The sequence below is a fragment of the Silurus meridionalis genome, chromosome 18 (assembly GCF_014805685.1).
Source record: "Silurus meridionalis isolate SWU-2019-XX chromosome 18, ASM1480568v1, whole genome shotgun sequence".
Classification (NCBI taxonomy): domain Eukaryota; kingdom Metazoa; phylum Chordata; class Actinopteri; order Siluriformes; family Siluridae; genus Silurus; species Silurus meridionalis.
Window position 1 is genome coordinate 22,842,189 of NC_060901.1, and position 14,606 is coordinate 22,856,794.

A 14,606-nucleotide genomic window follows, 5' to 3' on the forward strand; every position below is an offset into this window, starting at 1 on the left:
ATAAAGCCACCTTGTAATTACACCATGTGACATTGTTAAGCTTGCTTGGTAGTTTCAGAGAGTGTTGAGGATGTTAAGATGATGATGGAAGTTATAGCAGTAATCTTCTCCTTGTGCTCGAGTTCTTCAAGGCTTCCCTTTACAAGCAAGATATCAGACTGAAACTGGTGTCTCAGAAAACTCTTTTTTCTCAGTATTCATTTCAGCTAAACACGTGGAAAAACTATCTGCGTGTGAGTTCCTCTTTGTGACTTTGTTGTATAGTCTTAGCATGCTCTCTCACACACACACACACATCTGGAGATTATAAAAACACATGAAAATACTGCAGTATTGTGGCCAGGGGCCGAATAGGAGAATGGCTACTTCCTCTCTCTCATAGCTTCAGTTAACTGATATTGTGCAATGCACAGTGTATATTATGCAATACTTCACACTAAACATGCACATTGTCATACGTTCCTTAGAATACATTTTGTTATAGCTGGTTCCATATATTTTTATCAACAATGATCTCATTTTTTAGAACTATTGTCTTTTCTAATAACATGCAGCAGTTTCCCATAAATGCAGATTTGCTCCATGTTCATTCATTCATGCATCTTCATCCTGCTCAGGGTCACGGTGGGTCACATGTGTGTAAAAAAAACATAAAATGTATGAATTTTTTACAATAAGTTTATTTGGTGCCTTTAAAAAAAAAAACTGGTTCACACATCCATTTAGAGCTCTTTTGTGGTAACTGTGTGCTTTCAAAACAAAAAATTTTAAATACAAGCAACTATTATGAAAATTGTTACAAAAGCTAAAATAGAAATACATTAAGTCTTAACAAGATTTGATTTAACAATAGACCTTCTTTTCATTTTACTCACAAGCAAGCAAGAACTTCAGTATCAGTCTTTTTTTTTTACACAAAACAGCATGCTGGCAACAGCCTTCTGGACTTTTATTTCTTACCCTGATATAATATGACATTCAAAATGTAATTAAAATGATTATCAATCATCTATCAGGGACTATTTTCTTTGTATATAACAATTTGTCTATATTTACTGTGGATGAGGTTGTTATAATGCTGGAATATAAAATTTTCTCTCCACCGATGAACTGAAAAAGTGCTGCTTCGGCTGTGTTAATGTGCATCAGTAGAGTAGCAAGTGTAAGTGACAGTAGTAAATAAAGCATCTTCAGACATAATCTGAGAAAAGACAACACATGAAAAAGTATGATACAACAAACTCACATCAATATTATGAATATTATGCATTAAAAACCTGGCTGTCATATATTCACATGGCTGAGATGTCCAGTACTGATCTGCTGTATTACATACATATCCTTCTGTAAATATCTGTTTATAGTAATAGCCATCTGTATATTATGATCATAGTACATAAATATTCATCTGTATATTATATTCATAGTACATATATACATCTGTATATTATATTAATAGTACATACACATCTGTAAATTACTCATATAATACCATTTAATTTAATTTATGTAAATCATGTACACACTGTATATCCTGGACTTGCTGCTATTGCACTCTGGTTGGACCCAAAATGCATTTCGTTGCCTTGTACTTGTACATGTATAATGACAATAAAGTTGAATCTAATCTAATCTAATCTAATAAAAATGTTTAAACATGTTCGAGCGATAAAAACAGCATGATTCATCACTTTTTTTTTTTTTATTACCATTACTGTATTTTCTAAAGTGTTTAAAATTACATGCAAATATATAATTTAATCTTTTTGGATTGAAATCATTCTTCTTCTTTTTATCATCCTTTGGCAGAAAACCATTTGATCATTTTAGACAAAAGATTTAGCATTTTTCACACATAATAAACTCATGTTAAATATATGCATGTCCGATATTGGAGAAATCAAACACACATTGCTAGAATAGAGAAAACCATTCTCTATCTCAGTAGTGCAATATCATGTAGTGACAATAAAAACAATATTTTGTAAACATAAAATGAATGTAGAACATGAAAAGGACTACTGTAGGAATCTGATTTGAAAAGTTAAATAACCCACATAAGATCAGAGCCATGCATGGATGTAAACTCACCTTATCCTCCGGCTTTCCCTTACAGTTCAGACTTACGTCAGTAATGATGTTCTTGACACACCTTCCACCTACATAAAAAAAATCCTCAGAAATGAACCCTTTAGTGGTAAAAAAGTGAGGTGTGTAGGCAAGCTGTTCTATTTGGACTTAAAAGCAATGACTGTTTTAAGATAGAAATAGTTTTTAAAAATATATATATTTTGGCTCACCAATGTAAAAACCTGACCTGATTAACCATTATCAAAGTTCTACAAGTCTTGGTTTATTTGATATATAAATCTGTGTGTGTTTGTGTGTGTGTGTGTGTGTGTTACCTTTGCATCGCCAACAAACAAATGCAACTACACTGGATATCAGCAGCAGTAAGACCATCAGAATGACAATAACTGTGTAAATGAACACCCAAAATATCAATAAATGTAAAAGCACAGAAGTTTTCCTCTAATATTAAAATAAATTAAAAATTGGCACCTAAAGAGAAGCTAATTCCAACATTGTGTATATTTTGGTTCACTGTTGCTACGGAGGTTTTGTAAGTATCTTGTGTTGTTGAGGATGATGAAGGTGGAGTGGTTGCTGTTTTACAATGAGGTTCTTCTGATATAGGTGTTGTGTCTGTTTTCCTTGGTTGTGTCGAAGTTTCTCTTCCTCCCACTAAAAGAAAAAAAAAATGAAAGTGATTCAAACTAATGACTAAATATAAATCATTTTTTTATACTGTTTTGGAAAATGACATTTTATAATATTAATGTACCTTTAACAGATAGACTGAAACGGATGCTATCAGCCTGTACAGAACATATGTAGGTTCCCTGGTCCTCTTCAGTCAGGTCTGATATGAGTAGAGAGAGGTTTCCTGGAGGGTTTTTACTGACCAGTTTCACTCTGTTACTGTGATTTCCAGTCTGTTTAGAGTAAATTTCCTGAAAGTGATTGTTTTTATTAAACTCCCATGTTACCCTCTTCGGGTCGTTCTGTAGGTCAGTGCAGACGCAGGGCAGAACTACAGACTCTCCTATGAACCCAGTCACCTTCTCTACCCCTGTCTTCTTCACCAGCTCACAGCCTGTAAACAGAACATTTACATGTTATAATAGATATACTGCCATTATTAATATTCCCTGTTTGTAAATCACAACATTTTCTGCTGCAAACCAGAAGAGATTTTTAAATGATGTGACAATCAGCTGTTTAAATTCTCTACATGAATCCAATATCAGGACTCTGATACCCAACACTGAACTTATACTGGATTCTTTATATTTAAATAACTGCTAAATCTACTATAATCTTTAACACCAGTTTGTACTGTTATTAATAATAATCATATCTAAGATACTTCACCCTACATAAAAACAATATATTAGTTAATATAAATAGTGTTTTTCATTCACATAATCATATAAATAAATTTAAGACATTATTTAGGGAACATCTTCATAGGGCTACATAACATCTACATAAATCCTTCATAACAACTGACATGAAGTTAAATAAACATTTATAAAGACATGTACTTCCAGAAGTGTCAGCTGATGTACAGACTGTGTTTCTCAGTGTGAATGTTAAGTTATAACACCTCGTCTAGTGACAGATTTCTGTAGACATTAAATGGTGTTATGACGTTTTCCAGGTCGACTTTCTTTAGATCATTATGTAAAGTGTGTTATGTAGATTTTCTCTGACTGTAAATTACAGTGAGTTTGGGGTTTAATATTTCACCTCACATTAAAATATAATTCTGATGTATCAGATATTTACATAAACTTTAACTTTTAAAAATTTACATTCAAATTCACAAAACAATGTGACAGTGACATCGACTGAAGCTTTTATTAATGTTTATGTAGGTTTATGTCTGTTATAATGAAGGGATTATACAGGTGTCATGGAGCTTTATAAACACTACAGTGATACCAAAATAAATCATAAATTAGACTGAGAAATCTGTCACATCCAATCTGATAGCAGTCCACAATTTCAGGTCAGTCTCATTTTCATAATCAGTATTTATTGTCATTTATAATTTGATATTGATGTGTTACAATATGAGTAAATTAAAATCCCCTTTAGTTATGATCAATAAATAAATATTTTATTACATTTGTAACTATAATTCATTTAAAGAGTCATTGTCTGCATTTACAATAAATATCAACTTTTATTGTGTATTTAAATGTTTTACCTTTAACATAAAGAATGATGTCTCTGTGTTCCTTCTCAGTGCTACACCTGTAGATTCCCTGATCTTCTTCTCTCAGGTCAGATATGAGTAGTGACAGATTAGCAGGAGAAATGTTATTAAACAGCTGATATCTGCCACGGTAGTGTTCATCATTTAACACTTCAGTCAGACGTCCTGTTCTGAAGGTCTCCCAGGTGAAAGTCTGAGGTTTGGAGAGCAGGTCAGAGCAGGAGCAGGGTATCAGCACTGAATCACCTTTGTGTTGTGTAATTTCTTTGTGATTTTTTTCAAGAGCACAGCCTACAAAGACAAACACACAAAACATCACAATCTACTGAATACAATATGCAGTACAATATTATAAAAAAGACAACATACAAAAAATGGAAGAAAAACATTTCTGTACATTTAAATCTCAGATCCTGTTTGTCAGCATGACAGAAAAACATGCCTTCTTGAGCATTAATTACAGCAGATAAAGAAGATTTTCATGGATTTGCACCAACATTGTTTGAAATCAGATTTTATACATTTAACCCATCATGAATGGGAATGACACACACACACACACACACACACACACACAAAATGTATCTAAGCCAGTCCACTAACTGTCATGTTGTTTGCTCAATGAAATGTACCATTTTCTGTTTTATTTAATTTACTTTCAAATGATAGTTTTTCCTTTTCAAAATTACGTGCAAGAATCCAGTGGTAATAAACTGTATCTAAGTCATGACATATCTTAAGTGAAGATGATAGTCACTGACAAAGAGCAGCAGAAAGAGGTGTGAAATTCACATGCATCTATTTACAGCTAAGACCTGAATAAAGAAGTGATGCACTAGTTACAGGGCAATAACTTATATATCAGAGTGTATGTAAATTATGTGGGTGGTGCAGCTGTGGCTGCAGTGAAATGAGACTTGTTGAATTGTGTTCAGTGGGGTAATGCTTTAGTAATGCCAGTCATTCTCGCTGCATGAGAAACCTATAAACCTCTATATTTCCTGCTCCGTTATATTTCATTTCAGAATAGTACTAATGCTTGCAACAGCCGTAGTGTCATAATGATGGTATTAAGAGGTGGATTTGCTTTAGGTAGGACACAACTAGAGGCTTAGAAGCCCACTTTTAAAAGGTACTGCTTTGGTTTTGAACTTGTACCAATTGGTTTTGAAAACAGTGTAAATGTGAAAAACAAGCTGGAGGTACACAAATTAAGTCAAAGATAATTAAATTGATACACAGATCAGTCAGACTGCTGGGATGAGTTTAAAGAATGTGAACACAGTGTTGATAAATGCATCTTTATATCTGTAAAAAAAATATAAATAAGGTATGATAAAGAAAGTGAAGATGGTGGTCAATGAAAGAGTGGCAACAGAAAGAGGTGTGAAATGAATACGCATCTATTTACTAAGCTAAGATCAGAATAAAGAAGTAACATACTAGTTACTAAAATTAATTTTCTATTAGACTTTACATTAGTTACAAAAATAGATTCAATGAGACAGAGATTGTGACAGATAATTACATAATTAAGGAAATGAGTAAAACATACACTGTAAGTATTATCGGGATGTAAAATAATCTCACTGTAGAATCCTCCTTATTCATTATCCCACCTCTATTCATCAGTACATTTAACACTGAAGTTAATCAGGAAGAAAAAATCCACATGATCAAAACTGAACACGTCTCGAAAAGAATTTTATAACACAAGGCATGATGAGTAGATTTACCGTGTGTATAAAGATTACTGCTGTTCTTTAGACAATTTAAATAGAAGTGCACAGCTATTAATATTATAACACTGTAGTAATTAAAGTTGTTGTTAATAAACATTTTAAATGAGAAACATTTGACAGTGTTGGGGTGGTTGTTCAGGAACAGGGATGAACTACGGCCTACTGTAAACCCAATCTAAACAGAAAGTACATTAAATAAACACAAATCAGCTGAACTAAGAACTGTATAATAGAAAATAGAAAATTACTTCACTCACCTGCAGCCATTTGAAACACAACAGACAAAAGATACAAGCACTTCATCATTACTGCTTCTCCTGCACACACATCAGTCTCTCACAATTAAAAACACACATTCTGTCACACTGCCTGAGTGCCTCATTTATATACTTTGGTTTTTAGGAAATTACAACACAAGATCACGTGACAGTCTTGGACAAAGAAATTGCCTTCTCTGAGCTGAGAAGCACTAGAAGCTGGCTGTAAGTGATAAGCTTAAATCATTAAAAAAATAATTACAATTAATTGTTGGAGTATAATTGCAATTATAAGCATGATTTATTAGAGTATCAACCTCTTTTTATCTTTAATAAAAAAAGGTATTTATTGAACAGTCTTTGATATAGAGCAATGACTAATTGGTGACACCTTGTGCCATAAAGCTGCTACTACAGCTGGTCTACATATAGTTGATACAGATCTAAAAGTGTGACAATATTATTTTTTTTAAATAATCCAGAAATAAAATCTTTTAAATACAATAGTACAATCTTTTACGTAATGTTTAAGTTTAATTACTTTCTCTACAAAAAAATCACCAAAGAAGCTGAATAACTATCAATGGAAAATACAGAGAACAAATGGGGACTTTTTAAGAAAACCACATAACCAATAACCAGTAACACCAACGTGATAGGTCTCATCAGAAACAGCAAGAAATCAGAGAGGAGGTGACAGACTGGTGCCGAGCCACGATCCTTTCTCCTAGAGGAGAACCTCATTTGGTCCTTCAACACCAGCTCTATTTGTAAGAAAACCCAGCAGCCCTGCATCAACAGAAAAACTTTGTGATGGCTGAGATATGTGAGATGACAATTTATAGGAAAATAAACAGCAACAGGGTGGTATGATGCCAGTTTTTTTGAGTATATGGCAAAATGTTTTGTTTTCCTTACACCACTGTAATTTGTCACATCTTAATTGATCAGTTTAATGCTAGATATAAAGCTGTGGAACATCAATAATCAGTTAGTTATTTATTTTGTTGGCTACCTTTGTTATACATCCACCAAGAAGCATCCTAGACTAGATTTACTGATAAAGCCACCTTGTAATTATGTGACATTGTTAAGCTTGCTTGGTAGTTTCAGAGAGTGTTGAGGATGTTAAGATGATGATGGAAGTTATAACAGTAATCTTCTCCTTGTGCTCGAGTTCTTCAAGGCTTCCCTTTACAAGCAAGTGTATAAATATATAAATATATTATATATAAATATCAGACTGAAACTGGTGTCTCAGAAAACTGCCTTTTTTCTCAGTATTCATTTCAGCTAAACACGTGGAAAAACTATCTGCGTGTGTGTTCCTCTTTGTGACTTTGTTGTATGGTCTTAGCATGCTCTCTCTCACACACACACACATCTGGAGATTATAAAAACACATGAAAATACTGCAGTATTGTGGCCAGGGGCCGAATAGGAGAATGGCTACTTCCTCTCTCATAGCTTCAGTTAACTGATATTGTGCAATGCACAGTGTATATTATGCAATACTTCACACTAAACATGCACATTGTCATACGTTCCTTAGAATACATTTTGTTATAGCTGGTTCCATATATTTTTATCAACAATGATCTCATTTTTTAGAACTATTGTCTTTTCTAATAACATGCAGCAGTTTCCCATAAATGCAGATTTGCTCCATGTTCATTCATTCATGCATCTTCATCCTGCTCAGGGTCACGGTGGGTCACGTGTGTAAAAAAAACATAAAATGTATGAATTTTTTACAATAAGTTTATTTGGTGCCTTTAAAAAAAAAAACTGGTTCACACATCCATTTAGAGCTCTTTTGTGGTAACTGTGTGCTTTCAAAACAAAAAATTTTAAATACAAGCAACTATTATGAAAATTGTTACAAAAGCTAAAATAGAAATACATTAAGTCTTAACAAGATTTGATTTAACAATAGACCTTCTTTTCATTTTACTCACAAGCAAGCAAGAACTTCAGTATCAGTCTTTTTTTTTTACACAAAACAGCATGCTGGCAACAGCCTTCTGGACTTTTATTTCTTACCCTGATATAATATGACATTCAAAATGTAATTAAAATGATTATCAATCATCTATCAGGGACTATTTTCTTTGTATATAACAATTTGTCTATATTTACTGTGGATGAGGTTGTTATAATGCTGGAATATAAAATTTTCTCTCCACCGATGAACTGAAAAAGTGCTGCTTCGGCTGTGTTAATGTGCATCAGTAGAGTAGCAAGTGTAAGTGACAGTAGTAAATAAAGCACCTTCAGACATAATCTGAGAAAAGACAACACATGAAAAAGTATGATACAACAAACTCTCCACATCAATATTATGAATATTATGCATTAAAAACCTGGCTGTCTTATATTCACATGGCTGAGATGTCCAGTACTGATCTGCTGTATTACATACATATCCTTCTGTAAATATCTGTTTATAGTAATAGCCATCTGTATATTATGATCATAGTACATAAATATTCATCTGTATATTATATTCATAGTACATATATACATCTGTATATTATATTAATAGTACATACACATCTGTAAATTACTCCTATAATACCATTTAATTTAATTTATGTAAATCATGTAAACACTGTATATCCTGCACTTGCTGCTATTGCACTCTGGTTGGACCCAAAATGCATTTCGTTGCCTTGTACTTGTACATGTATAATGACAATAAAGTTGAATCTAATCTAATCTAATCTAAAAAAAAATGTTTAAACATGTCCGAGCGATAAAAACAGCATGATTCATCACTTTTTTTTATTTTTTATTACCATTACTGTATTTTCTAAAGTGTTTAAAATTACATGCAAATATATAATTTAATCTTTTTGGATTGAAATCATTCTTCTTCTTTTTATCATCCTTTGGCAGAAAACCAAAAGTGCTGTTTTTGATCATTTTAGACAAAAGATAGTTAGCAAATTTAGCATTTTTCACACATAATAAACTCATGTTAAATATATGCATGTCCGATATTGGAGAAATCAAACACACATTGCTAGAATAGAGAAAACCATTCTCTATCTCAGTAGTGCAATATCATGTAGTGACAATAAAAACAATATTTTGTAAACATAAAATGAATGTAGAACATGAAAAGGACTACTGTAGGAATCTGATTTGAAAAGTTAAATAACCCACATAAGATCAGAGCCATGCATGGATGTAAACTCACCTTATCCTCCGGCTTTCCCTTACAGTTCAGACTTACGTCAGTAATGATGTTCTTGACACACCTTCCACCTACATAAAAAAAATCCTCAGAAATGAACCCTTTAGTGGTAAAAAAGTGAGGTGTGTAGGCAAGCTGTTCTATTTGGACTTAAAAGCAATGACTGTTTTAAGATAGAAATAGTTTTAAAATATATATATTTTGGCTCACCAATGTAAAAACCTGACCTGATTAACCATTATCAAAGTTCTACAAGTCTTGGTTTATTTGATATATAAATCTGTGTGTGTGTTTGTGTGTGTGTGTGTTACCTTTGCATCGCCAACAAACAAATGCAACTACACTGGATATCAGCAGCAGTAAAACCATCAGAATGACAATAACTGTGTAAATGAACACCCAAAATATCAATAAATGTAAAAGCACAGAAGTTTTCCTCTAATATTAAAATAAATTAAAAATTGGCACCTAAAGAGAAGCTAATTCCAACATTGTGTATATTTTGGTTCACTGTTGCTGCAGAGGTTTTGTAAGTATCTTGTGTTGTTGAGGATGATGAAGGTGGAGTGGTTGCTGTTTTACAATGAGGTTCTTCTGATATAGGTGTTGTGTCTGTTTTCCTTGGTTGTGTCGAAGTTTCTCTTCCTCCCACTAAAAGAAAAAAAAAATGAAAGTGATTCAAACTAATGACTAAATATAAATCATTTTTTTATACTGTTTTGGAAAATGACATTTTATAATATTAATGTACCTTTAACAGACAGACTGAAACGGATGCTATCAGCCTGTGCAGAACATGTGTAGGTTCCCTGGTCCTCTTCAGTCAGGTCTGATATGAGTAGAGAGAGGTTTCCTGGAGGGTTTTTACTGACCAGTTTCACTCTGTTACTGTGATTTCCAGTCTGTTTAGAGTAAATTTCCTGAAAGTGATTGTTTTTATTAAACTTCCATGTTACTCTCTTCGGGTCGTTCTGTAGGTCAGTGCAGACGCAGGGCAGAACTACAGACTCTCCTATGAACCCAGTCACCTTCTCTACCCCTGTCTTCTTCACCAGCTCACAGCCTGTAAACAGAACATTTACATGTTATAATAGATATACTGCCATTATTAATATTCCCTGTTTGTAAATCACAACATTTTCTGCTGCAAACCAGAAGAGATTTTTAAATGATGTGACAATCAGCTGTTTAAATTCTCTACATGAATCCAATATCAGGACTCTGATACCCAACACTGAACTTATACTGGATTCTTTATATTTAAATAACTGCTAAATCTACTATAATCTTTAACACCAGTTTGTACTGTTATTAATAATAATCATATCTAAGATACTTCACCCTACATAAAAACAATATATTAGTTAATATAAATAGTGTTTTTCATTCACATAATCATATAAATAAATTTAAGACATTATTTAAGGAACATCTTCATAGGGCTACATAACATCTACATAAATCCTTCATAACAACTGACATGAAGTTAAATAAACATTTATAAAGACATGTACTTCCAGAAGTGTCAGCTGATGTACAGACTGTGTTTCTCAGTGTGAATGTTAAGTTATAACACCTCGTCTAGTGACAGATTTCTGTAGACATTAAATGGTGTTATGACGTTTTCCAGGTCGACTTTCTTTAGATCATTATGTAAAGTGTGTTATGTAGATTTTCTCTGACTGTAAATTACAGTGAGTTTGGGGTTTAATGTTTCACCTCACATTAAAATATAATTCTGATGTATCAGATATTTACATAAACTTTAACTTTTAAAAATTTACATTCAAATTCACAAAACAATGTGACAGTGTCATCGACTGAAGCTTTTATTAATGTTTATGTAGGTTTATGTCTGTTATAATGAAGGTATTATACAGGTGTCATGGAGCTTTATAAACACTACAGTGATACCAAAATAAATCATAAATTAGACTGAGAAATCTGTCACATCCAATCTGATAGCAGTCCACAATTTCAGGTCAGTCTGATTTTCATAATCAGTATTTATTGTAATTTATAATTTGATATTGATGTGTTACAATATGAGTAAATTAAAATCCCCTTTAGTTATGATCAATAAATAAATATTTTATTACATTTGTAACTATAATTCATTTAAAGAGTCATTGTCTGCATTTACAATAAATATCAACTTTTATTGTGTATTTAAATGTTTTACCTTTAACATAAAGACTGAAGTCTCTGTGTTCCTTCTCAGTACTGCACCTGTAGACTCCCTGATCTTCTTCTCTCAGGTCAGATATGAGTAGTGACAGATTAGCAGGAGAAATGTTATTAAACAGCTGATATCTGCCACGGTAGTGTTCATCATTTAACACTTCAGTCAGACGTCCTGTTCTGAAGGTCTCCCAGGTGAGTTTCTGAGGTTTGGAGTGCAGGTCAGAGCAGGAGCAGGGTAACAGCACTGAATCACCTTTGTGTTGTGTAATTTCTTTGTGATTTTTTTCAAGAGCACAGCCTACAAAGACAAACACACAAAACATCACAATCTACTGAATACAATATGCAGTACAATATTATAAAAAAGACAACATACAAAAAATGGAAGAAAAACATTTCTGTACATTTAAATCTCAGATCCTGTTTGTCAGCATGACAGAAAAACATGCCTTCTTGAGCATTAATTACAGCAGATAAAGAAGATTTTCATGGATTTGCACCAACATTGTTTGAAATCAGATTTTATACATTTAACCCATCATGAATGGGAATGACACACACACACACACACACACACACACACACACACAAAATGTATCTAAGCCAGTCCACTAACTGTCATGTTTGCTCAATGAAATGTACCATTTTTTGTTTTATTTAATTTACTTTCAAATGATAGTTTTTCCTTTTCAAAATAACATGCAAGAATCCAGTGGTAATAAACTGTATCTAAGGCATGACATATCTTAAGTGAAGATGATAGTTACTGACAAAGAGCAGCAGAAAGAGGTGTGAAATTCACATGCATCTATTTACAGCTAAGACCTGAATAAAGAAGTGATGCACTAGTTACAGGGCAATAACTTATATATCAGAGTGTATGTAAATTATGTGGGTGGTGCAGCTGTGGCTGCAGTGAAATGAGACTTGTTGAATTGTGTTCAGTGGGGTAATGCTTTAGTAATGCCAGTCATTCTCGCTGCATGAGAAACCTATAAACCTCTATATTTCCTGCTCCGTTATATTTCATTTCAGAATAGTACTAATGCTTGCAACAGCCGTAGTGTCATAATGATGGTATTAAGAGGTGGATTTGCTTTAGGTAGGACACAACTAGAGGCTTAGAAGCCCACTTTTAAAAGGTACTGCTTTGGTTTTGAACTTGTACTAATTGGTTTTGAAAACAGTGTAAATGTGAAAAACAAGCTGGAGGTACACAAATTAAGTCAAAGATAATTAAATTGATACACAGATCAGTCAGACTAATGGGATGAGTTTAAAAAATGTGAACACAGTGTTGATAAATGCATCTTTATATCTGTAAAAAAAATATAAATAAGGTATGATAAAGAAAGTGAAGATGGTGGTCAATGAAAGAGTGGCAACAGAAAGAGGTGTGAAATGAATACGCATCTATTTACTAAGCTAAGATCAGAATAAAGAAGTAACATACTAGTTACTAAAATTAATTTTCTATTAGACTTTACATTAGTTACAAAAATAGATTCAATGAGACAGAGATTGTGACAGATAATTACATAATTAAGGAAATGAGTAAAACATACACTGTAAGTATTATCGGGATGTAAAATAATCTCACTGTAGAATCCTCCTTATTCATTATCCCACCTCTATTCATCAGTACATTTAACACTGAAGTTAATCAGGAAGAAAAAATCCACATGATCAAAACTGAACACGTCTCGAAAAGAATTTTATAACACAAGGCATGATGAGTAGATTTACCGTGTGTATAAAGATTACTGCTGTTCTTTAGACAATTTAAATAGAAGTGCACAGCTATTAATATTATAACACTGTAGTAATTAAAGTTGTTGTTAATAAACATTTTAAATGAGAAACATTTGACAGTGTTGGGGTGGTTGTTCAGGAACAGGGATGAACTACGGCCTACTGTAAACCCAATCTAAACAGAAAGTACATTAAATAAACACAAATCAGCTGAACTAAGAACTGTATAATAGAAAATAGAAAATTACTTCACTCACCTGCAGCCATTTGAAACACAACAGACAAAAGATACAAGCACTTCATCATTACTGGTTCCCCTGCACACACATCAGTCTCTCACAATTAAAAACACACATTCTGTCACACTGCCTGAGTGCCTCATTTATATACTTTGGTTTTTAGGAAATTACAACACAAGATCACGTGACAGTCTTGGACAAAGAAATTGCCTTCTCTGAGCTGAGAAGCACTAGAAGCTGGCTGTAAGTGATAAGCTTAAATCATTAAAAAAATAATTACAATTAATTGTTGGAGTATAATTGCAATTATAAGCATGATTTATTAGAGTATCAACCTCTTTTTATCTTTAATAAAAAAAGGTATTTATTGAACAGTCTTTGATATAGAGCAATGACTAATTGGTGACACCTTGTGCCATAAAGCTGCTACTACAGCTGGTCTACATATAGTTGATACAGATCTAAAAGTGTGACAATATTATTTTTTTTAAATAATCCAGAAATAAAATCTTTTAAATACAATAGTACAATCTTTTACGTAATGTTTAAGTTTAATTACTTTCTCTACAAAAAAATCACCAAAGAAGCTGAATAACTATCAATGGAAAATACAGAGAACAAATGGGGACTTTTTAAGAAAACCACATAACCAATAACCAGTAACACCAACGTGATAGGTCTCATCAGAAACAGCAAGAAATCAGAGAGGAGGTGACAGACTGGTGCCGAGCCACGATCCTTTCTCCTAGAGGAGAACCTCATTTGGTCCTTCAACACCAGCTCTATTTGTAAGAAAACCCAGCAGCCCTGCATCAACAGAAAAACTTTGTGATGGCTGAGATATGTGAGATGACAATTTATAGGAAAATAAACAGCAACAGGGTGGTATGATGCCAGTTTTTTTGAGTATATGGCAAAATGTTTTGTTTTCCTTACACCACTGTAATT

At 32.9% G+C, this 14,606-nt stretch overlaps 1 protein-coding gene and 1 long non-coding RNA gene across 3 annotated transcripts; both read right to left on the minus strand.

Annotated features, from left to right (window-relative positions):
• Positions 1 to 702: 702 nt before the first annotated feature.
• On the minus strand, positions 703 to 6,662 carry LOC124401134 (CMRF35-like molecule 8). Of its 2 annotated transcripts, XM_046873136.1 has the most exons (7): positions 6,285 to 6,662; positions 4,277 to 4,576; positions 2,846 to 3,157; positions 2,563 to 2,745; positions 2,406 to 2,477; positions 2,092 to 2,159; positions 703 to 1,201 (listed from the first exon to the last, which is right to left on the minus strand). In XM_046873136.1, exons 1-7 carry the CDS (start codon positions 6,331 to 6,333, stop codon positions 1,136 to 1,138), a joined length of 1,050 nt encoding a protein of 349 aa, XP_046729092.1. In that variant the 5' UTR covers positions 6,334 to 6,662; the 3' UTR covers positions 703 to 1,135. The 2 variants fall into 2 exon arrangements, with proteins under 2 accessions (XP_046729092.1, XP_046729091.1); XM_046873135.1 differs by lacking the exon at positions 703 to 1,201 and having other exon boundaries at positions 1,768 to 2,159.
• A 2,336-nt stretch (positions 6,663 to 8,998) lies between these two features.
• Positions 8,999 to 10,129, minus strand: LOC124401142. The gene is made up of 3 exons (XR_006928532.1): positions 9,952 to 10,129; positions 9,795 to 9,866; positions 8,999 to 9,554 (listed from the first exon to the last, which is right to left on the minus strand). It is a non-coding gene; the product is annotated as an uncharacterized LOC124401142 (long non-coding RNA).
• Positions 10,130 to 14,606: the final 4,477 nt, after the last annotated feature.

Excerpts from the sequence above, each read along its gene's own strand:
- LOC124401134 (XM_046873135.1), bottom strand. The coding sequence starts at position 6,333 with ATGATGAAGTGCTTGTATCTTTTGTCTGTTGTGTTTCAAATGGCTGCA. Across the intron at positions 4,577-6,284 it reads TGTGTTTCAAATGGCTGCAG|GCTGTGCTCTTGAAAAAAAT; the intron begins GTGAGTGAAGTA and ends TTGTCTTTGTAG. Across the intron at positions 3,158-4,276 it reads CATCATTCTTTATGTTAAAG|GCTGTGAGCTGGTGAAGAAG; the intron begins GTAAAACATTTA and ends TTCTGTTTACAG.